The sequence below is a fragment of the Mastigoproctus giganteus genome, chromosome 4 (assembly GCF_048544385.1).
Source record: "Mastigoproctus giganteus isolate SK-2022 chromosome 4, ASM4854438v1, whole genome shotgun sequence".
NCBI lineage: Eukaryota > Metazoa > Arthropoda > Arachnida > Uropygi > Thelyphonidae > Mastigoproctus > Mastigoproctus giganteus.
In genome coordinates, this window is record NC_143578.1 from 20,648,812 (window position 1) to 20,671,903 (window position 23,092).

The 23,092-nt window shown below is 38.6% G+C and overlaps 1 protein-coding gene across 1 annotated transcript in view; it reads left to right on the plus strand.

The window, feature by feature from the left end:
* Positions 1 to 23,092, plus strand: part of Nubp2 (NUBP iron-sulfur cluster assembly factor 2) — a 104,910-nt gene that overhangs the window by 29,929 nt on the left and 51,889 nt on the right. Inside the window, exons 2-3 of the mRNA XM_090372170.1 lie at positions 6,136 to 6,291; positions 15,285 to 15,373. Coding sequence (XP_090228296.1) covers positions 6,136 to 6,291; positions 15,285 to 15,373 — 245 coding nt within the window. The remainder of the gene's footprint in view (positions 1 to 6,135; positions 6,292 to 15,284; positions 15,374 to 23,092) is intronic.

The window sequence follows — 23,092 nt, forward strand, 5'->3', positions numbered from 1 at the left end:
AGCACAAATGATCAAGGGACATTAGAGACATTACAGAAAGCCTGTGGCTCAGAAGCAATAAGTAGAGCAACAAAATTCTGTAACACGCTTCTTGATTAGACCGGGGTTCGAGCCCATCACCACTAAATACGGAGGATGCGGAAAGGTCAGGGAATGACCACCCCATATTCTCGGAGCAATATGACCTTAGTTGCTAATGCTCCTAAATAACAAACAAACAGCAACAAAATTCAGGTGAAGTGTTTCGGAGGAGAAAACAGTGACAATGCTTAAAGCAGGAGATTAGGCACTGTTATAGATGCAACTATTGAGGAAGCTAATTGATTGTTGAATGAAGACAGAATTATTGTCAATTTGGTTTGTCTGCCAATTTAAATATAAAAAATAATTCATTTTTTATATTTAAATTGTTTTTTAAAAAAAGTAAAAATTACTTTTAAATTGATTAAAAATAAATTTTTACTTTTTTACTGAGTTGAAAATGCTGTTCTATTAATTATGATTTTCTAAACTCAGTTACAAATTATCAAACAAATATAAACAAGAGAAACCAGTAATAATAATAATGATAATGTTTTTATTGTATTATTATTTTAATAATTGTCAGGGTCACTCAACTTCTGCATCGAAACAGGTGCTCATGTAGATGCAAGGTCATGTATATATTTTTTGGCTTCTGTGAAGCTGGTGAAACTAGAACTGTACAACAAGATTAAACAGCTCTTGCTGGTATCTCATAGATGCCACATGGGTATGTTGAGTTCAAGAAATATAGATTGGTGTATCTGTAGATGCCATTGGTGTTGTGGAATCTGTTAAATGCCAGACAGATTTAATTTATTTCTTGTAATTCATAGTATATCAGAATGAAAATGAAAAGATTGTATAATCATTTAGAGCAGTGTTTCCCAAACTTTTTTAGTCACAGTACACTTTTCATCTCACAATATATTTACGGAACACATATATTTATGGAACACTTACGAAACACAAGTTTTGCGGGAGCCAAAGAACTGTTTGCTAATATTTTAGTACATACGACATGCTGTGCATCATGGGCATCTTTATTTCCAACACATGTAAAACCAAAATTCAAATAACTGTACTGCAAAAATGTATATCGTGCAATAGACATTCCTTTAAAAAGGAAGCCATTCCCAAGCTTGAGGGTGCCTCAGATACCAAATAATGTAAGTACAGTAGTCTAGCATTTTTTTTAGCATTAGCATTAGTAGAGGCATTTGATGCAAGAAAGCAAGCTTATGCAGCATCAGCCAAAAAAAAAAAAAAAAAAAAAAGTAACATAAATAAATAAAAATAACCACTTCCACTTCACCCCTCTGTTCGTTCGAAATACCTGTCCAGCTGAGCCTTAAACTTATTTAGGCTATCAACTTCCACGACAAGGGATGGAAGTCTGTTCCACCCACCAACCACCCGCTGGCTAAAGGCAAATTTCCGCACATCTATCCTACATCTGTCTTTCCTCAATTTGAATTTATGCCCTCTCAGGTGATTTTTCTGAGCTAGAGGAAGAATCCCATCAGCATTGAGCATGCTCAAACCATTCAAGGCTTTGTACACCTCTATCAGATCACCCCGCTGGTACCTAGTTTCCAGACACTGTAATTTGCAAAACTTAAGCCTTTCTTCGTAAGAGAACCCCTTTGTCCCATTCACCAATCTAGTTGCCCTTCTCTGTACTCGTTCCAGCAGCTCTACATCCTTCCTGAAATGAGGCCTCCAGGCCTGTATACAGTACTCTAGGTGTGGCCTGACCATTGCCTTATACAAGGGAATAATCACCTCCTTATCCCTGCTAGAAAAATTCCTATATATCATTGACAATACACCATGAGCTACTCTTGCAGCTCGTCTGCACTGCTCAGAGAACTTCATATCTGCCTGCACCACCACCCCCAGGTCCCTTTCATTCTCTACCACTGTCAGTGTAGTACCACAGAGTTGATACATTGCTCTGGGGTTGCTGTTTCCCATATGTAGTACTTTACATTTGTCAATGTTAAACTTCATTTGCCACCTCGAAGCCCATCTGCTCAACCTTTCCAAATCCTGTTGCAGCAGCATAGTGTCAGTAGTGTCCTTGACAACCCTGCCAACCTTCGTATCGTCTGCAAACTTGGACATTAAGCCTGATATACCATCATCAATATCATTTATAAATACAGAAAACAATAAAGGCCCCAATACTGAACCCTGAGGGACTCCACTAATAACATTAGTCCACGATGAGCAGTGTCCATTGATTACCACTCTCTGTCTTCTCCCCCTCAACCACCCCTTTATCCATAGCAGCAACTTGCCTCCAATGCCACACTGCTCCAATTTGTGCAGCAGTCTTCCATGTGCAACAGTATCAAAAGCCTTTCTAAGATCCAAGTATATAATATCAAAGTTATTCCCTGCATCCAGTTCTTTTGTGACTGCATCATAGTATCCAATCAAATTGGTCAGGCAAGACTTCCCCTTAACAAAACCATGCTGTGTCCTAGCTATAACTGAAGTCTTGTCTAGATGATCCTGCAGTGCTTCTTTCACCAGTGCCTCCATTAATTTTCGGGAACAGAAGTTAAACTCACAGGTCTATAATTACTTGTGTCAGCCTTTGATCCCCCTTTGTGAATTGGGGTCACATTTGCACATCTCCAGTCAATGGGTACCTCCCCTGAGTCCAAGGAAGCTCTCATAATTATGGCTAAGGGTTTGCTTACCTTCTTTGCTGCCTCCTTTAATATAACTGGATAGATCCCATCCACCCCAGGTGCCTTTCTTGTGTTTATCTTCAACAATTTCTCCTCCACTTTGCTCTCAGTTATTACAAGATTCTCTAGCTTACTGCTAGAGTTGAATACACCTCTGGCATTCCCCTCGCTGAATAACTCCTCATGTGTGAATGTCGATGCAAAATATTCATTTAGTTTGTTAGCTACCCGAGCAGGGTCATCAACAGTTGACCCATCGATCTCAAGTGGACCAATCTGATTCATCCCCTTCCTTCTAGAGTTTACATAAGTAAAGAACTCTTTGCTGTTTTTCTTCGCATCCCTTGCCAAGGATCTCTCGTAATCTGCCTTCGCCTGCCTAACCTCCTTTGTAACTTGGTTACAGATCAACTTGTATCTATCATAGGCGTCCGTGTCACGTGTTAATTTGTATGTATCCCATGCATTTTTCTTCTCTGCCATATGCCTTATTAGTTCATCTGACAACCATTTAGGCCTAAACCTTGAACAATATTTCTTAGTTGGTATGTAAAGCCTAGTAGCTTCCACAATAAGTTCTTTGAATGCTTCCCATTTTGAATTTGCTGTTGGCAATATCATCAGTTGATCCCACTGTATAGAATTTAAATACTGTCTCAGTCCATTGTAGTCGCCTTTACGAAAGCAATACCCCTTCCCTTTACCCCTAATGGTAGTTACCTCTTTGAGTAACTCCCACTTCAGCACACTGTGATCACTGCCACCAAGTGGTTCATTTATCTGCAGATTCTTAATGCATGAAGAATCACTACTGATAATCAAATCAAGAGTATTACTCCCTCTAGTTGCCTCCCGAACATGCTGATGTAGAAAACAATCATCCAATAAATCCACAAAAGCCTTGCTACTGTGTGAGTGACCAGCCCCCAAATTCCAGTCAATATCTGGGAAATTAAAATCCCCCATTATAAGACTCTCTGATTTACTGGCCCACTCTATTTCTCCGAACAGTTTCTTATTATACTCATCAGAGTCATTAGGCCTATAGCACACTCCTACTCTCAATTTTGATCTCCCAATGCTTATGTCACACCAAACTGACTCGACACTGCACTGTCCAGCGATGTCGACTGGCTTCACTTCCTTGGATTTTATGTGTTTTTTAACTAATAGCATAACCCCTCCTCCCTTCCTATCCTGTCTATCCTTTCTGTAGACATTGTACTCCCCAAATTCCAGTTCTGCATTTCTTATATCTGTGTGACACCACGTCTCTGAAATCCCCACAATATCTGCCTTTGATGTTTTGAGCAATACCTCAAATTCATCAAATTTATTTACTAAACTCCTAGCATTGGTGTACACACAAGTATACATGCACCTGTTCTTTTTCTTAGCTACCCTAACACAACCCATGTGTTTACTTGTACCCCAATGATTCCCAGCAGTCTCTGAAATATCCTGCATCTTATTTTCCAGGCTGCGGCTCATTCCAATAGAAGCAGTGCAAGAATCACTTTCACCTCTGCCAGTGGCTACTGTTAATCTATTAGTCCTTGTATCCCCCCAATCTAGCAGTTTTCCGACCCACCTAACATTGCCTCGATAGCATCAGCAAACATTCTTGCCCCCTTTCTATTTAAGTGTATCCCATCCCTGTAGAAGCAGTCTCTCCTGTTAACAAGTACAGACCAGGCTGAAAAAAATTCTACCCCTTGAGCCCTGCACAATCTTTCCAGGGCCGAATTGATTGACAGGGCTCTCATCATATACTCCCTCCTATCGTGTCTGGGCAGAATTGCAGACACTTTCAGTTTCAACCCTAATTCACGGCTTTTTTTCATCAGTGACCTGTACTTGTCAAGTAATTCCGCCGGTCTCCTACTCTTAATGTCATTAGTGCCAACGTGTACAACTATATCACCTTTTGTGCCCTTAAAAGATGATATCCGCTCTACAACGTCATCAACTTTTGCCCCTGGCAGACATACCCTGGTCCTATTCCACCTATCCTTTTTACAAAGCATGTTTCCCGTTTCCCTGACAATAGAGTCACCAACAACTACTAGTTCCTTTGGGACCAGCGCATTCTGCCTTGGGGGTTGCCGCTGTGTTCCGCGATGACCAAGTGCAAGCTCTGGCATTGGTGTGGGCAGCTGAGAGCTTGATGGGCCCCTCACTTGTAATCCTTCGAGGGCATCCACCCTATCCTTCAAGCTCTCATATAGGCCCATAACAACGCTGAGTTGTCGCCTTATCTCCTTACACTCCTTGCATCGCACACACACACAAAGACATCCCCCATGGCAGTATCATGTCCCATACTTGACTGCTCCGCAAACATCAAGCAAATAGTGCATCTTACAAGGCTGTGATTCAGAGGACAACTGCCCCCCTCAGTTCTCCCCTGGGCCACAGCATTCCCATTAGCTTTAGCCCTTTGCTTTGCTGCTCTGGTTTGAGTCATGATTTAGATTTACTTTCAATAAAATTTCAATTTCTGTACAAAATTAAATCCTAAACTTGTATCCAAACACAGTTATAACGCTATATTTATGTTTCAGTAACGAGTGTTATCTACGGAATATTTACGATATACCGTACTAGATAGCGTTAGTTGAACTTCGTTAGCAGTTAAATTGTACGTTTAAATAAATACATATAACGACTTAGATTACAAACGTAATATAATTAATTTTATTTAACATAATTAATTATACATATAACCACTTAGGTTACGTAACATAAATAATTAGTAAAAACAAATAATTAATACATAACTTGATACGAAAGTTATATAAAGGGATTTCGCAGATAACACTCGTTACTGAAACGTAAATAATTGCTTTTGCTTTTCTAATTGCTTTTCAAATACCCCTCATATAATATGCTTCTTGCCATATTACTAGACTCATAATTATGCCTCAGAGTTTAAAATTGGCCACATAGCTATTGCTGCAACAGACTTTGCCTGTGTATTAATAGTAGTGATTTTTGAAGTTTCATATAGTTGAAGGTGGGATTTGTATCCTTATTTTATAGCTCATGTAAAAGAAAGAAAGAAAGACATAAAATCTTATAAAAAGGTATTAGAGCTCCATAAGAACTTAATTTGCTTATATTCAAAAACTTTATATTATTTTCATATCTTTAAACTCATAAGCACATAGAGTGATTTTGACCATTTTCGGTTTAGCAGTCTCACATTTTTAATAAAAACAAAGAAAACTTATTGAAAGATATGTTATAGCTTAAGTGTACAGATTTTTAGAGTGCCTTGCTTTACTTTGTGGCTATATTGATTTTGGCAAAACCTAATTTTTTAAAATGATATTTTTTTTACCATAAGTCTTTGGTGTATACAGTAAATTTGGTGTACACAGTAAATATACATAATTATGTTTACCTCCAGTTTGCTGATTTATGTCATTTCATTACTCTAGAAAACAACCAGCAGATACTTTCAGGTGTCAAACATGTTATTTTGATATTGTCTGGAAAAGGTGGTGTGGGTAAGAGTACAGTTGCCACACAACTGGCTCTGTCATTAAGAAAATTAGGAAATAAGGTAAGAAAACCAGTTTATTGATATGTCTCTTTATTTAAGATGTTAAATTTTTAGTAAATCTTTGGAATATTCCCCATCCTGTGAATCATTTCTAGAGGCAATGATTGACAACGTAGCTCCTCATGCTGGTTTCTTTCCTCACGCTGATTAGCAGATCTAGTCCTATGTGTAATTTACTGCTTATTTGCATTTCACGTGTTTACTAGGCTGCTTTTCCCATACCATATACTAAAGATAAAGAAAAAAGGAATAAAATCAGGTCCGTAGTGGAAAGTATACACAGGTATACAGCATATACCCTCTGGATTTTTTTAGATGAATAGCATATATCTTCTGGATATATATATATATATATATATATATACACAGGTATACGCCGTATACCCTCTGGAATTCGATTAATAAGCACAGTATACTCTCTGCATATGTAACATTCAGAGAGTATACCTTCTGCTAATTTTATAACTACTGCACTGAATAAAACTAACCTAAACTGGTACTGTATACTAAAGAGGTCAAGTTATGTTATGCAGCTATTCAAGGGGGAAGATTCAAGCAAAAAAAAGTGTAGTTTTAAAGATTAATAAAAAAAACACTAATACCACATAACCTAAAAGATATATGGCCATTTGGAAGGGATTCAAGTGAAAAAAAAGTGTGGTTTTTCCAAGTTAATCTTTAGTATAAGGTACACCTTTAGGTTCAGGAGTGCAGTAGCACACGCTCTTTGAGTTGGCCGGGGTTCAAGCCCCTGACTGCTAAATATGGTCAACCTGCCAACCCGCACTGGACCAGCGTGGCAGATTACGGTCCATTTCCCTCAACATGATTTGTTGAGGAGGCTTTCATCCTGCAGTGGAATGATAATGGCTGCTCTGCTGCTTGCTGTTTTTTACTATTTTAGGTTAGTCACTTGAAATAACCAGGTTAGTGTGTTCATTTCTATTTTTAGGATACAATATACTCTTTTAGGTTACTGTGTTTTTTTTTCCTTTTTTTTTTTTTTTTTTTTTTTAAATTCTTCCCAAATAGTCACATAACATAACCTAACCTCTTCAGAATACAGTCCTCCCTTTAGGTTAGCATGTTTATTCATTTTTTTTCATTAATCTTTAGTAAACCTGACAAATTTAAAAAAACTAAGTGAAAAATACAAAAAAAAAACACACTAACCTGATGTCACTGGCCTATACATCACATTCCCAGTGGCTTCATTTGACTGAAAAATGACATTTACTCTAATGCAAACCACTAGTAATCAGCAGCCTATCAAAGCAATGGGTGGGAGGAGCTGCACTTGTCAATCACTAATCGCACCTCATCTGACCGACAATCGATCGGAAGGGATACTGTATTCTTAAGACTAACTACATTTTATTTTTGATAAGATGTTAACCATCTTTTATAAGAACCTCTTATAAAAACTTTTAAGTTAAAAGCAAAGACAAAAGAACTGATGATCTTAGCAGCATTAAGGAAAGGTATATGGGGTAACATTGGCATTACAAGAATGCAAAATGGGATGACCTGTGAGGTTTCTTTTCCTTTGTCGAATTACTATTTCAAAATTTTTGATGTCAATGTTTGCCCAGATCGTGTCAGTAAAATTATTCTGGTAGGAATGGAATCCTTTATTCCACTTTAAAATCTCGTCATTTATCTAAACCTTGGTTTTCCTATAAATGTTCTAAGGTTGTTCAAGAGAAGAACATTGCATATCATAATTGACTTTTTTCCAATTCTTCAGTTTCATTTTCTGCCTACACCAAAGCTTTCAACAATTGTAAAGCAGTTATTAATCAGTCCAAAGTAGATTTTGAACAGGCTAAGAGTAGAAAACTTGCTTCTTGCCTTAATAGTAGCCGAGCATTCTGGTCTCTTGCCAAAGCTATTGGCCGCAACTTTTTGCCCCATCTCTGCTCCCACCTCTATCAAAACCAGATGGTTCTGTTGTCACTTCAGCCAAGGATAAAGTTGACCTGCTAGCATCCCATTTTTCTTCCAACTCATGTATTAACTATCTTCGTAAAACACCTCCCACCATTCCCAGCATGCCCCATTCAATGCCTCCTATGGTCTTCTCTAAAAAGGATGTCAGAAGGATTTTGACAAATTTTTGATGCTAAGAAAGCTCCTGGTCCTAATGGTATTTCTCCACTTGTTCTCAAAACCTGTGCTCCTGAACTTACTCCTGTTCTTTGCCGTCTTTTTTCACTTTCTTATTCCAAAGGTGTTTTTCCTTCTGTTTGGAAATTTGCTCATATCCAGCCAGTTCCTAAAAAGGGTGACAAATCCCTCCCATCCAATTATCGTCCCATTGCAATTACTTCTACTCTTTCTAAAGTAATGGAGAAATCAATTAACTGCCAACTCTTAAACTGCCTAGAAACCTTCCGTCTGATCAATGATCGTCAGTATGGATTCCGTCAGTGTCGATCCACTGGTGATATTCTGGCTTACGTTACCCATTTATGGACAAATTCAATGGAAAAGTTCGGTGAAACACAAGCAGTTGCCCTTGACATCTCAAAGACTTTCGATGGTGTTTGGCATAAAGGTTTTCTAAACAAGCTTCTATCTTATGGTTTGCCAACTGTTTTTTGTAATTGGTTAACCAGTTTTCTCTCTTGTCGCTCACTGAGGGTGATGGTAGATGGCGCTCTGTCTTTTAACTTCTCCACTAATGCTGGTGTCCCCAAGGTTCAGTTCTTTCCTCTTGTATATTAATGAACTTCTTCCATTGACTGAAAATCCTATCCATAGTTTTGCTGATGATAGCACATTGCATTCTACTTTCTATTTTGAGAAACCTTGCCCTGCTTAATCAGCTTCAACTTCTCGAATATCTGCTACCAATTCCTTAAATGCTGATCTCCAGGTAATTCTCCATTGGGGCAAAGACAACTTAGTTGATTTCAATCCTTCTAAGCCGACCGGGCTAGCCGAGTGGGTAAAGTACCTGCCCGGCAACCCAAAGGTCGCGGGTTCGATTCCCGCCTCGGGCTTGGATCAAAGTACTGCAAAAAAACCTTGGGAGGTGCAATATGGCCACAGAAGCCGATGCGCCAACAACTACCAAATCAAAAAAAAAAAAAAAAAAATCCTTCTAAAACTCAGTTTTGTCTTATATCTCACAAAAAGGATCCTTCTGCTCCTATGCTTATCTTTGGTGACACTCCTATTTCTAGGCAAAATGATATATCTCTTTTGGGGATTACCCCGACTTCTAATCTCTCTCTTGGCGCAAGCACATTACAAATATTGCTTCCTGTGCATCTAAAAAACTTGGTTTTCTCTTTCACTCTCAGCGTTACTTTTCTTCCAAACACTATGTTCACAGCTGTTCACTCTATACAAATTGCAAATCCACACTACCATGGAATATTGTTCCCACATCTGAGGCAATGCCCCCAAAACCTCTCTCTCTCAGGCTTCTAGATTCCATTCAGAAGTGGGCAGTTAGGTTAATTAATGACACCTCTCTAACAGTCTCTGCACTCGCTGTCTCATAGGTGTACTGTTTCTGCTGCACGCCTTTTCTTCAGATACTTCCATGGGCACTGTTCTTCTGAATTGGCTTCTATAATTCCTGCTCTCTCTTTCAAAACAGTCCGAACACGTGCTACCACCAACCAACATCCATTTACTGTACTGCAATAATTAAAGACAAACACCAGCCAAGGAATAAAAAATTTTTACTATAAAAATAATGTAATACACTATCGGAAATATTACAATAAATTACGATAAAACGTTAAAAATATAGTTAAAAATATACCAAAGCAATAAAATTATCTAAAATAAACTGAATTAAAAGCGATAAAACCTGAAGCTTTCGGAGACTGCTGTCTCCTTCTTCAACAGTCCATTTACTGTCCAACTTCAAACTCATAGAACCAACTTTTCATCTGCCTCGTTTATTCATTCAACTGCTGTTTTCTGGAACAACCTTCCTTCATACGTATTTCCTGAAAATTACAGTCTAAAGAAGTTGAAGTCTAATGTCAACAGATATCTTCTTTCGTCTTCTCAACCTCCAGCTCAAGCATGGTACTAAGTATTATAGGTTCTAATACTTCTCGTATTTCGGGTTTTCGATAGTATGAACCAGAGCTGTAATGCTTTGGGGTTTTCATTAAAAAAAAAAATTGTGCAGATATGAATTTCTCTGAGCAGTGTAGACAGGCTGCCAGGACAACTCTTTGGGCTTTGTTTATGATATACAGGAACTTTTCTAGCAGAGATAAGGAGGTGGTTATCCTATTGTACAACACAGTGGTTAGGCTGCATCTTGAATACTGAAGAAGAAATAGCTTCCTAAAATGAGGTCTGGAGGCATCATTTTAGGAAGAATGTAGATCTGCTGGAATGGTTGCAGAGAAGGGCAATGAGGTTGGTGAAGGGAATAAAAGAGTAGTTTTACAAAGAAAGGCTTCAGTTCTGCAAATTGCAGCATCTGGGGACTACTATACATCTGAGAGGAGATCTGATTGAGATATTTAAGGCCTTGAATGGATTGAGTAAACTCAGTGTTGCTTGCATTCTTCCTCTTGCTCAGACTACACATATATGAGAAGGATGGTTGCAGGGTAGAAGAAAGTTTGAAGGCAAACTTTCATCTATTGTTTTGGAAGTGGGTAGTTTGAACAAATTATTGGAAGGGATGGGCAGATGATGTGGGAATTTTTTTTTTTTTTTTGGCTGATTCTTTATAAGTTTTCTTTCTTGCATCATTTGCCACTGCTGATACCATTGGGATGAGAGAACCCAGCAATGCCCATGAAAACATTCACCAAACAGTGATACCATCCTCTGGCCTGTTTGTTTTAACCGTGTAGTCTGGCTGCAGCTGTTCATCTGCTTGCCATCAAATACACGCATGTCCATTGGCCTGATCAAGCTGGAATCTTGATTCATCAGATGCAGAAAACTCTTTTCCAGTCATACAACATTGAGGAACGTTGCTCCTGTAACCTCTATAGCTGGAAACGTCAGTGATGGTTGGTCAAACTGTGTGCACAAACAGGTTGCCTACTCTGTAGTCCTATCCACTGGATGGTGTGATTGGAAACGTTTCTCTGTTCACCCTGCTTGTAGTCTGCCATTAATTGAGGGATTGTGAGCCACATGTTGTCTTGCACAGCATGTTCATGTTGACTAGCATTCCTTCTTTGGACTGTTCCTCTCCCATACCTTCACTGTGGTGGCCTTTAAACAGTCCACAATACCTGTAGTTATTGAGCTGTTGCCTCCTGCCTTTCTAATGCCACAAATCATTCCCCTTTCAAACTCTGTCAGGTCCTTACTTTTTCCCATTGTACGGGCTTTGTACTGATGAACTGTCGGGCACTACTTGTTCCATCACTGTATATATACTGTGCTGGTCAGTGAAGTCACTTCTGGGTGCTGTGGAATGTTGTCTACTCATGCAGACAGGTGGTCTTAATGTTTTGGCTCATGAGTGTGTGTATACACTGGTGTTCACAGAAAGTGCATCAACCCTTAAAATTGTAATTGTCGTCCGAATAATGTAAGTACAGTCAGTCCTCGTATAACACGTGTTTACACTACATAAATTCGATCATACACGATTTATAAATAGGGAAACGATATCGTATATAACACGAAGCGAATTCGCTTATGCACGATTCGCCTTTGTGTTTACAAGAAATGGCAGTCAGACGCGGAATAATGCCAACTGAACGCAACACAATAGGAATGATGAGAAGATTCTGAAAATGTATTTATGTTTTTTATATTAGAGAAGGGGAAACACATTTCACCATAATAATGTAAAATTCCAGCTATCGATATTATCGCAAATACAATTAGATCGAGTTTACTACCAGATTATAACAGATTCCACTAGCAGGAACGCAACTGGAAATTGTTTTTATTGTTTTATGGTAGTAACCCCCAGAAATATGCTTTAGTAAAATGTGAGCTAGTGAGGTGTTAATAGAGTTGCCTTTATGGTGTTGTTTATTCAGTTGCTACACGCGCACAGCTTTGTTTATGTGTATCAAACGTGCCTCCACATTTTGTAATTGTGCTTTATTCCCTAAAAATGAGTAAAATACTTAAAAGGTGTGAAAAGGAAGCGTCCTTGTGAAGACACTACAGATTCAGAGAGAAAAGGAAAAGCAATATCGATAAACAGAGGCAGATTGGGTCAAAAATTCTTACCCTGGGAAAATTTGTAGTGGCCTCATACTAGTGTTTATGGCCAAAATCACACCAGCTTCCGACCCACCGTGGTTTCCCTGGTAAGGCTTATGGCCAGTCCGCCTCTGTCGATAGAGAAAAAAATATGAAATTGTGAAACACTTTGAGCGAAATGGAAGATCATGTGATATTGCACGTGCTACAGGCCTAAATGAGGCAATGCCGAGAATTACAAAGAATGCAGAGAAAATAAAAACTTTCATAGCTGGAACAACTCAAAGTGTAATTAAAATCCATTAGATTAAGACACAAAGAATTGGAAGAGATGGAATGGCTGTCATCTGTTTGGATAGAAAATCAAACAAAAAACAAGTTTGCTTACGATAGAAGCAAAAGCATTAGCAATATTTTTTATTACGTAATAGTCATAATAAAATACTTACGTATTTTATTATGATTATTTATTGTGCTTGGTAATGTTTTGGTTACAAATGTATATTCAATCTTGGGTGGTCTGCACCTAACCCTATTTTTCCCATAGAGCCTGTTGTTTATATTGCACGATTTTGCATTGCACTAGGGTTTCTAGGAACACAACTATCGTGCTATACGAGGCCTGACTGTATATGGCAATATTTCTTACAGATTGCATCAGATAAGATTGACACGCGTAGATGATGTAATGTTGCATCAGCTGTTACTTTCAGCTATATAAGCATGCTCTGCAAGAGTTGCAGTCATTCCTTGCCTGTATCAGGATGGCGAGTTACGGGTAGTTGACGCCACGAAGAAAGAGTGCTATTGTTGCTTTACATGAGGAAGGATGTTCTTCCTGTCATATTGCTTATAGAGTGTCTTGTAATTAGTCGAATGAGTGGATTTCATTCCAAATTCAAGAATACTGGTTCTGCTGATAGGAAAAAAGGAACTGGATGCAAACGAGTCTCTATGCCGAAACAGGATTGCGTTTTGAAGTGCTTATGCCTTAAAAACCGTAAAGCTTCTTCATCTGAGCTGAAAAGAGAATGGAAAGAATGTACAGGAGTGATTGCAAGTGCAGTAACAGTCAGAAGATGCTTCTTCAAAAATGGACTTGTAGCCCGTCATCCTAAGAAGAAGCCCCTCCTCACACAAAAAATGAAAAAGGTCCAATTAATTTGTTGCAAGGAGCATGTTAAATGGACCCCCGAGCAGTGGAAGTCAGTTATTTTCTCGGATGAGAAGAAATTCAACCTGCATGGTTCTGATGGGAGACAAACAATTCGCCGTAGACGTGGCAAAGAATACCATCCAGACTGTATGGTGTCTACAGTGAAATTCCCTACCAGCCAGATGATATGGGGATGCATTTCATATTGTGGAGTAGGTCAGATGCAGTTTATAAAAGGTTCCGTAAATGCCAATGGATACATGGCTATATTGGAAGGCAAATTGCTGCCAACCATTACAGACCTTTCAACCTGCCAAGTAACTGCATCTTTCAGGACTACTCTGCTCCTTGTCATTGGGCAAAAAGTGTAAATAGACACTTTTGTAGTTACTTTAGCTTCATTTCTGCATTAGTGATTTGACAGTAATGTGTTTACATTTGTTACAGATGAAAAAAACGGTTGGAAGAATGGTCCATTACGACTCTTAGCTGCCCAGGAAACAGACCAGACCTGAATCCTATAGAGAACTATTGGCATCGTGTGGAATCTGCAGTTGCCAGAAAGAAACCAAAGACCCTTCGTGAACTTCAGGAAACAATAATTCGTGTTTGGAACCATGAACTATCAGTTGATTATCTTCAGAAATTGATCTTGTCAATGCCTCGACGGTGCACTGCTGTAATCAGGGCCAAAGGTGGTTCAACTAAATATTAGTTTGCAACTGGTGAAGTTTTCATTTTTTTTTCCATTTAAAATGATAAACTAAAGCAAATTGAGGGCTTCTGATAACATTTCAGCCATAATTGTCATGTTTAACAAAACTGTTGTATAACGGTTGCACATGCTCATTTTGGAATATTTTGAGAGCACCTGTCAAATATTACTTAGCTTTGCCTTGACTATTAATAAATATCTTTTGTTTATATTTTTATTTGTGATGCTAGTCATTAATGTAACATATCATTGCAAAAAAGGGTTAGAAATGTGAAATTCCTAGGTGATGCACTTTCTTTGAACACAGTGTATATATACATAGATGAAAGTTCTGTGAATTAAAAACTTTACAGGCCATTAGCAAAATAACTTTTCTGGGCTCATTTTGTTAAATAATATTAAAATTTAATTTGTAGTGTTGAGTTTTTAACAACTGCAGTTTTCTATAGAAAATCCCATAGTTTCAAATTGAAAAGTACCTACAACTTTATCCAAGCTCAACTCACTCAGAATAGGTTATTATAGTAACGAATGGGCCTGGAGTACTGGGGTCCATAGTTTCAAATACAGATATATACAGTTATACCCAGTTATTTATTAACAAATAAAGTACAAATAAAATAAAATAAAAGTACAAAACCAGTAGCTTTCGGAAGCTACTGGTTTTGTACTTTTATTTTATTTTATTTGTACTTTATTTGTTAATAAATAACTGGGTATAACTGTATATATCTGTATAGGTTATTATATTTGTTAGTATATAACCATGATGGAAAACACTACAATAAATTTTCTAGTAATAAACTGACTATAAACAAATTCAGCATTCAAGTGCTGAGTACTGAATTTGTAAATTAACAAAAAAATAAGAATTATTATAATTAGAAATTTTATAGTCAATCACAGTACAAAATCTGAAATCTCTATTACTATATTTACTTGGTTATTACTTGTATTCTTCAGGTAGGTCTTTTAGATATTGATCTCTGTGGTCCAAGTATTCCTCATATGCTGAACTTAGAAACCAAGGATGTTCATCAGTGCCCAGAAGGGTAAGGAAAAGGTTATTCTTAATTTGTAATGATTTAAAATACCAAAGGCAATGGAAGTGCACTTGTTTTACAGTGTTCTGCATTTGACTCTTATTGCTAGATGCATTGATATACTTTTGGCTGTGCTAGTTTTTATATATATATTGAGAAAATTACCTGAGTGATTCAAGGTTGACATGAAATTTTTTCTTTTACAGAAGATGTTTGTCAGAATGCCAAAACACTCTTCATGACAAATGATGGGAACTCTGCTCTTATTTCCCAAAATATAACTGCATCCCCTGTGCATTAGAAAATATACAGTGATGGCATCAGCCTCTCTTTATTGCATTCTTGATGTAATGCAGTATAGCAGTGTACAGCCTACAAGGCTAAGGACTCCGTCACTCCAAGTGTAGAATGTGCTGTATCATGAAATTTCTTTTAAAAGAGAAATTGAAAGTGGCTGAAATTCTGTGCAGGTTAAGTGTACCAATGTACCAATGTACAATGTACCAATCACACAAACTTGCATGTTATCACATGCAAGTTTGTGTGATTGGTACATTGAGTTTTCAGAAAGTCATAAAAAGTTGCTAACCAACTGCATGGTCATGTATAGCTGTCACAGACATGAGCAGTTGCCCTGAGGAGCTTATTTTTGTAAACAGATGAATTATGGCATGATATTGTATTGAAAGTGCACATAAGTGTTGGAAGTGTACAGGCAATTATTCCTGGTCACTCAGTGTCCCATAAAATGTGTATGGTAGGTCCCAAAGATTCTGACATTTCATCATATGACACAATATGTTGCTATTTCCACCAAACATCTGAATCGCAGGGAAACATTTCTGCAGCACGTGACTTGTGGTGAGATTGCTTCACTTAAGAACAAAGGTCCAGTATAAGGCACCACAACTCCAAAAATCAAGACACAACCAACTTCAGCTGGCAAGATCATTGTAATTGTGTTTTGTGATTGAAAAGGTTTGATTCTTGTCAGATTTCTGCTACCCCATTTTAGGAAAGATGTAGAGTTGCTAGAACGAGTACGGGGAAGGGAAACAAGACTGGTGAGGGGAATAAAGGGGTGCTTTTACCAAGAAAGGCTTAAGTTCTGCAAATCGCAGCATCTGGAGGCTAGGCACCTGTGAGGTGATCTGATTGAGGTGTTTAAGGCCTTGAATGGTTTGAGCAGGCTCAATGCTGATGGGATTCTTCCTCTTGCTCAGATTACAACCCTGAGATGGGGCATAAAATCAAATTGAGGAAAGACAGTTATAGAATAGATGGGCAGAAAATTGCCCTTAGCCAGCCGGTAGTTGATTGCTGCAACAAACTTCCATCAGTTGTGGAAGTTGATAGCTTAAATAGATTCATGAAGAACTGGACAAACTTTTGGAGCAAATGTGTGGGTGAAATGGGAGGGGTTTTTTTGTCTGATAGTGTTTAAGCTTGCTTTCTTGCCTCATATTCCTCTGTTCATGCTAATGCTAATATTTAATGCTCAGTATTGTGGCAACTTTCTTCTCAGTGATGAGCATATGGCAGTTTGCAAGAAAGATGGCCTGTTGAGGGAAAATCATTTTTCCAATTTTAATATGTCAGTGTAGTAGTAGTAGTAGTGGCATGTGATGCAAGAAAGCAAGTGTATCAACTTAATCAGCATCAGCCAATATAAAAAAAAAAAAAATCACGCCATTCCCTCCAAATGCCTGTCCAGTTCCTCCTTAAATTTATTCAACCTATTAACTTCCACAACGACAGATGGAAGTTTGTTCCAGCAATTAACCACCCGCTGGCTAAAAGCAAATTTCCACACATCTATTCTACCTCTGTCCTTTCTTAATTTGAATTTATGCCCCCTTAGGTTTGTAATCTGAACAAGTGGAAGGATCCCATCAGAATTCAGCGTGCTCAACCCATTCAAGGTCTTATACACCTCAATCAGATCACCGTGCAGGTGCCTAGTCTTCAGCCACTGCAATTTGCAGAACTTAAGTCTCTCTTGGTAAGAGGATCCCTCCGTTCCCCTCACCAATCTTGTTGCCCTTCTCTGTACACACTCAAGTAAATCTACATCCTTCCTAAAATGAGGCCTCCAGACCTGTACGCAGTACTCAAGGTGTGGCCTGACCATTGCCTTATACAGAGGGACAATCACCTCCTTCTCCCTGGTAGCAAAATTCCAATATATCATTGACAAAACCCCATCACCTGCTCTGGCAGCCTGTCTGCATTGCTCAGAAAACTTCATACCTGACTGCACAATTACTCCCAGGTCTTTTTCATTTTCTACCACCTTAAGTATAGATCTAGTAGAACTTGCCATGTTGGTAGGAGGGGAAGGTTTTGATGATATGACTACTGAAGCCCTCGTGGGTAGCATAGTTGTTACCCTCCTCCCCACACTGGCTGGAAAATACCTGAGTTTGAATCCCATTGATGAAAGGAGGAATTTTTATGGGTCTTTTTCTCAACATGGCCAAGTTAGTCGGGCTCGGGCAGCATGGTTTTTCGTCCAGCAAAACAGAAAATCGACCTCAGGACATGTGCAATTTATCAACAATATACACAGAGTAACATGGACTTAGGAACACCGATGTTCCTAAAAATAATAAAAAAAAGATATCATTACTGAAGACGTTCAAGAATTACTGGTAGAAAAAGAAGCTGGCATAGCGGATTTAATGCAAATGGCATCAGAGTTAAAACCAAATCAATTCAGATGACGATAGCATTAGCATTAGTAGAGGCATATGATGCAAGAAAGCAAGCTTATGCAGCATCAGCCAAAAAAAAACAAAAAAAAACCTACCATTTCATCCCTCCGTTCGTTCCAAGTACCTGTCCAGTTCAGCCTTAAATTTATTTAGGCTATCAACTTCCACAACAAAGGATGGAAGACTGTTCCACCAACCAACCACCTGCTGGCTAAAGGCATACTTCCGCACATCTATCTTACATGTGTCTTTGGCGCCTCCGTAGCCAGGTGGGAAGGAGCAGCAGTGCGTAGCACACACTCCTTGATTAGACCGGGGTTCAAGCCCGTCACCACCAAATACGGAGGATGCGGAAAGGTTATGGAATGACCACCGCATATTCCCGGAGCAATATGGCCTTAGTTGCTAATGCTCCTAAAAAAAACCAAAAACAACAACAACAACATCTGTCTTTCCTCAATTTGAATTTATGCCCTCTCAAATGATTATTCTGAGCAAGAGGAAGAATTCCATCAGCATTGAGCATGCTCAAACCATTCAAGGCTTTATACACCTCAATAAGATCACCTCGCAGGTGCCTAGTCTCCAGACACTATAATTTGCAAAATTTAAGCCTTTCTTCGTAAGAGCAACCCTTTGTTCCATTCACTAATCTTGTTGCCCTTCTCTGTACTCATTCCAACAGCTCTACATCCTTCTTAAAATGAGGCCTCCAGACCTGTATACAGTACTCAAGGTGCGGCCTGACCATTGCCTTATACAAGGGAATAATCACCTCCTTATCCCTGCTAGAAAAATTCCTGTATATCATTGATAAGACACCATGAGCTACCCTTGCAGTCCGTCTGCCCTGCTCAGAAAACTTCATATCTGCCTGCACAATTACCCCCAGGTCCTTTTCATTCTCTACCACTGTCAGTGTAGTACCACAAAGTTTATACGTGACTCTGGGGTTGCTGCTTCCCATATGTAGAACTTTACATTTGTCAATGTTAAACTTCATTTGCCACCTCACAGCCCATCTGCTCAACTTTTCTAGATCCTGTTGCAGCAGCGTACTGTCATTATTGTCCTTAACAACCCTGCCAACATTCGTATCGTCTGCAAACTTGGACATTAAGCTTGATATACCATCATCAATATCATTTATAAATACAGAAAACAACAATGGACCCAATACTGAACCCTGAGGGACTCCACTAATAACATTAGTCCATGATGAGAGCAGTGTCCATTGATTACCACTCTCTGTCTTCTCCCACTCAATCATCCCTTTATCCATAGCAGCAATTTGCCTCCAATGCCACACTGCTCCAATGTGTGCAGCAGTCTTCCCTGTGCAACAGTATCCTGCTCAGGTAGCTAACAAACTAAATCAGTATTTTGCCTCTACATTCACACATGAGGAGTTATTCAGGAAGGGGAATGCCATAGATGAAGTAAACACTGGCAGTGAGCTAGATGATCTTGTAATAATTGAGAGTAAAGTGGAATAGAAATTGTTGAAGATAAATACAAGAAAGGCACCTGGGGTGGATGGGATCTATCCAGTTATATTAAAGGAGGCAGCAAAGGAAGTAAGCAATCCGTTAGCCATAATTATGAGAGCTTCCTTGGACTCAGGGGAGGTACCCACAGACTGGAGATGTGCAAATGTAACCCCAATTCACAAAGGAGGATCAAAGGCTGACACAAGTAATTATAGACCTGTGAGTTTAACTTCTGTTCCAGTAAAATTAATGGAAGCACTGGTTAAAGAAGCACTGCACGATCATCTTGACAAGAATTCAGTTATTGCTCAGTCACAGCATGGTTTTGTTAAGGGAAGGTCTTGCCTAACCAATTTGATTGGATACTATGATGTAGTCACAAAAGAATTGGATGCAGGGAATAACTTTGATATTATATATTTGGATCTTAGAAAGGCTTTTGATACTGTTGCACATGGAAGAATGCTGCACAAATTGGAGCAGTGTGGCATTGGTGGCAAATTGTTGCTATGGATAAAGGGATGGTTGAGTGGGAGAAGACAGAGAGTGGTAATTAATGGACACTGCTCATCGTGGACTAATGTTATTAGTGGAGTCCCTCAGGGTTCAGTGTTGGGTCCACTGTTGTTTTCTGTATTTATAAATAATATTGATGGTGGTATATTAAGCTTAATGTCCAAGTTTGCAGACGATACAAAGGTTGGCAGGGTTGTTAAGGACGCTACTGATGCTATGCTGCTGCAACAGGATCTGGAAAGGTTGAGCAGATGGGCTAAGAGATGGCAAATGAAGTTTAACATTGACAAATGTAAAGTACTACATATGGGAAACAGCAACCCCAGAGCAATCTATCAACTCTGTAGTACTACACCGACAGTGGTAGAGAATGAAAAGGACCTGGGGGTAATTGTGCAGGCAGATATGAAGTTCTCTGAGCAGTGCAGATGGGCTGCAAGAGTAGCTCATGGTGTCTTATCAATAATATACAGGAATTTTTCTAGCAGGGATAGGGAGGTGATTATTCCCTTGTATAAGGCAATGGTCAGGCCACTCCTTGAGTACTGTATACAGGTCTGGAGGCCTCATTTCAAGAAGGATGTAGAGCTCCTGGAACGAGTACAGAGAAGAGCAACAAGGTTAGTGAACGGAACGAAGGGTTGCTCTTACGAAGAAAGGCTTAAGTTTTTTAAATTACAGTGTCTGGAGACTAGGCACCGGCGAGGTGATCTGATAGAGGTGTACAAAGCCTTGAATGGTTTGAGCATGCTCAATGCTGATGGGATACTGCCTCTTGCTCAGAATAATCACCTGAGAGGGCATAAATTCAAATTGAGGAAAGACAGATGTAGGATAGATGTGTGGAAATTTGCCTTTAGCCAGCGGGTAGTTGGTTGGTGGAACAGACTTCCATCCCTTGTTGTGGAAGTTGATAGCCTAAATAAATTTAAGGCTCAACTGGACAGGTATTTCGAACGAACGGAGGGGTGAAGTTGAAGGGGTGTTTTTTTTTTTTTTTTTGGCTGATGCTGCATAAGCTTGCTTTCTTGCATCATATGCCTCTACTAATGCTAATGCTATTGTCCTTAACAACCCTGCCAACCTTCGTATCGCCTGCAAACGTGCACATTAAGCTTGATATAACATCCTCAATATCATTTATAAATACAGAAAACAACAATGGACCCAATACTGAACCCTGAGGGACTCCACTAATAACATTAGTCCATGATGAGAGCAGTGTCCATTGATTACCACTCTCTGTCTTCTCCCACTCAACCATCCCTTTATCCATAGCAGCAATTTGCCTCCAATGCCACACTGCTCCAATTTATGCAGCAGTCTTCCATGTGCAACAGTATCAAAAGCCTTTATAAGATCCAAATATATGATATCAAAGTTATTTCCTGCATCCAGTTACTTTGTGACCACATAGTATCCAATCAAATTGGTCAGGCAAGACTTTCCCTTAACAAAACCATGCTGTGTCCGAACTATAACTGAAGTCTTGTCTAGATGATCCTGCAGTGCTTCTTTAACCGGTGCCTCCATTAATTTTCCTGGAACAGAAGTTAAACTAACAGGTCTATAATTACTTGTGTTGCCCTTTGATCCTCCTTTGTGAATTGGGGTCACATTTGCACATATCCAGTCCATGGGTACCTCCCCTGAGTCCAAAGAAGCTCTCATAATTATGGCTAAGGGTTTTCTTACTTCCTTTGCTGCCTCCTTTAATATAACTGGATAGATCCCGTCCACCCCGGGTGCCTTTTTTATGTTTATCTTCAACAATTTATCCTCCACTTTCCTCTCAGTTATTACAAAATCATCCAACTCACTGCCAGAGTTTAACTCACCTCTGGCGTTCCCCTCCCTGAATAACTTCTCATGGGTGAATGTAGATGCAAAATACTCATTTAGTTTGTTAGCCATCTGAGCAGGATTATCAACAGTTGAATCAACAATAACCAGTGGACCAATGTGATTCATCCCTTTCCTTCTGGAGTTTACTCTGTTGTTTTTCTTTGCATCCTTTGCCAAGGATTTCTCATAATCTGCCTTTGCCTGCACTGCAGATGAAAATTCTAAACTTCCAAATTATGCACTAAAAAGCATAGGGGAAGACATAAAGTTAGCCAAGCAATTAGAATCTTATTTTTTGAATGCAGATTCTTAAATGATAGGAGCCCAAAGTTCAAAAGGGAGCTTAGTTCCCCTAGTTCCCTTTTGAACTTCAAAAATGCTTAGTTCCATACGACGAAATTCACAGAGATTTATCAAGCAAAAGCAAAGAAACCCAGATTACTGGTGTTTTTAAAGAGAGCAGAAGATACACGAAATCTAGAATGGTGTATTTTTGTTAAGTTTTGTTAACATTTTATTAACGAAATAGTGTATTTTTATTAGCTTTTAGAATGTAAACCCCCTTTCTGTATTTTTTCTTAGTCCCATATAACACAGTTTCACACAACACGACATTTTATAGGAACCTAATAACCTTGTTATACAAGGGTTACCTGTATATATGTATACAGGCATACCTCAATTAACGAATAGGATGCGTTCCACGAAATTACTTCGTTAAGCGAAACTTCATTTTCAGAGGTAAAAATACTATGGCCAGAATAGGGATACGTTACTATGTATTAGTATTATATACTTATATACGTATTAGTATTATATACGTATTATATACTTGGTTCGAAAAAAAGCTTTTTCGAACCAAGAAAAGTTTTATTTAATAAAGAGTCAACTTACATACAAAGTGAAATAAAATTTTAAAATATGAGTCTAAAGTTGATTGTTTATGCTTTTTTTCTCTTTCATTTAACAATTGCCTATATGGAGTTATTGCATTTAACACTGATCGCTTAACAATAACACTTCTTCCTAAATCAGGATCATTTTCACTAAAAAAATTTAAAACGTTTTCAATGTCATTTAAGCACCTTTTTAAATCTTTGGTTGTTAACACTTTTTCGGCAGGAACTTCTTTAACTTCGTCTTCATTATCTTTGTCTTCGTTG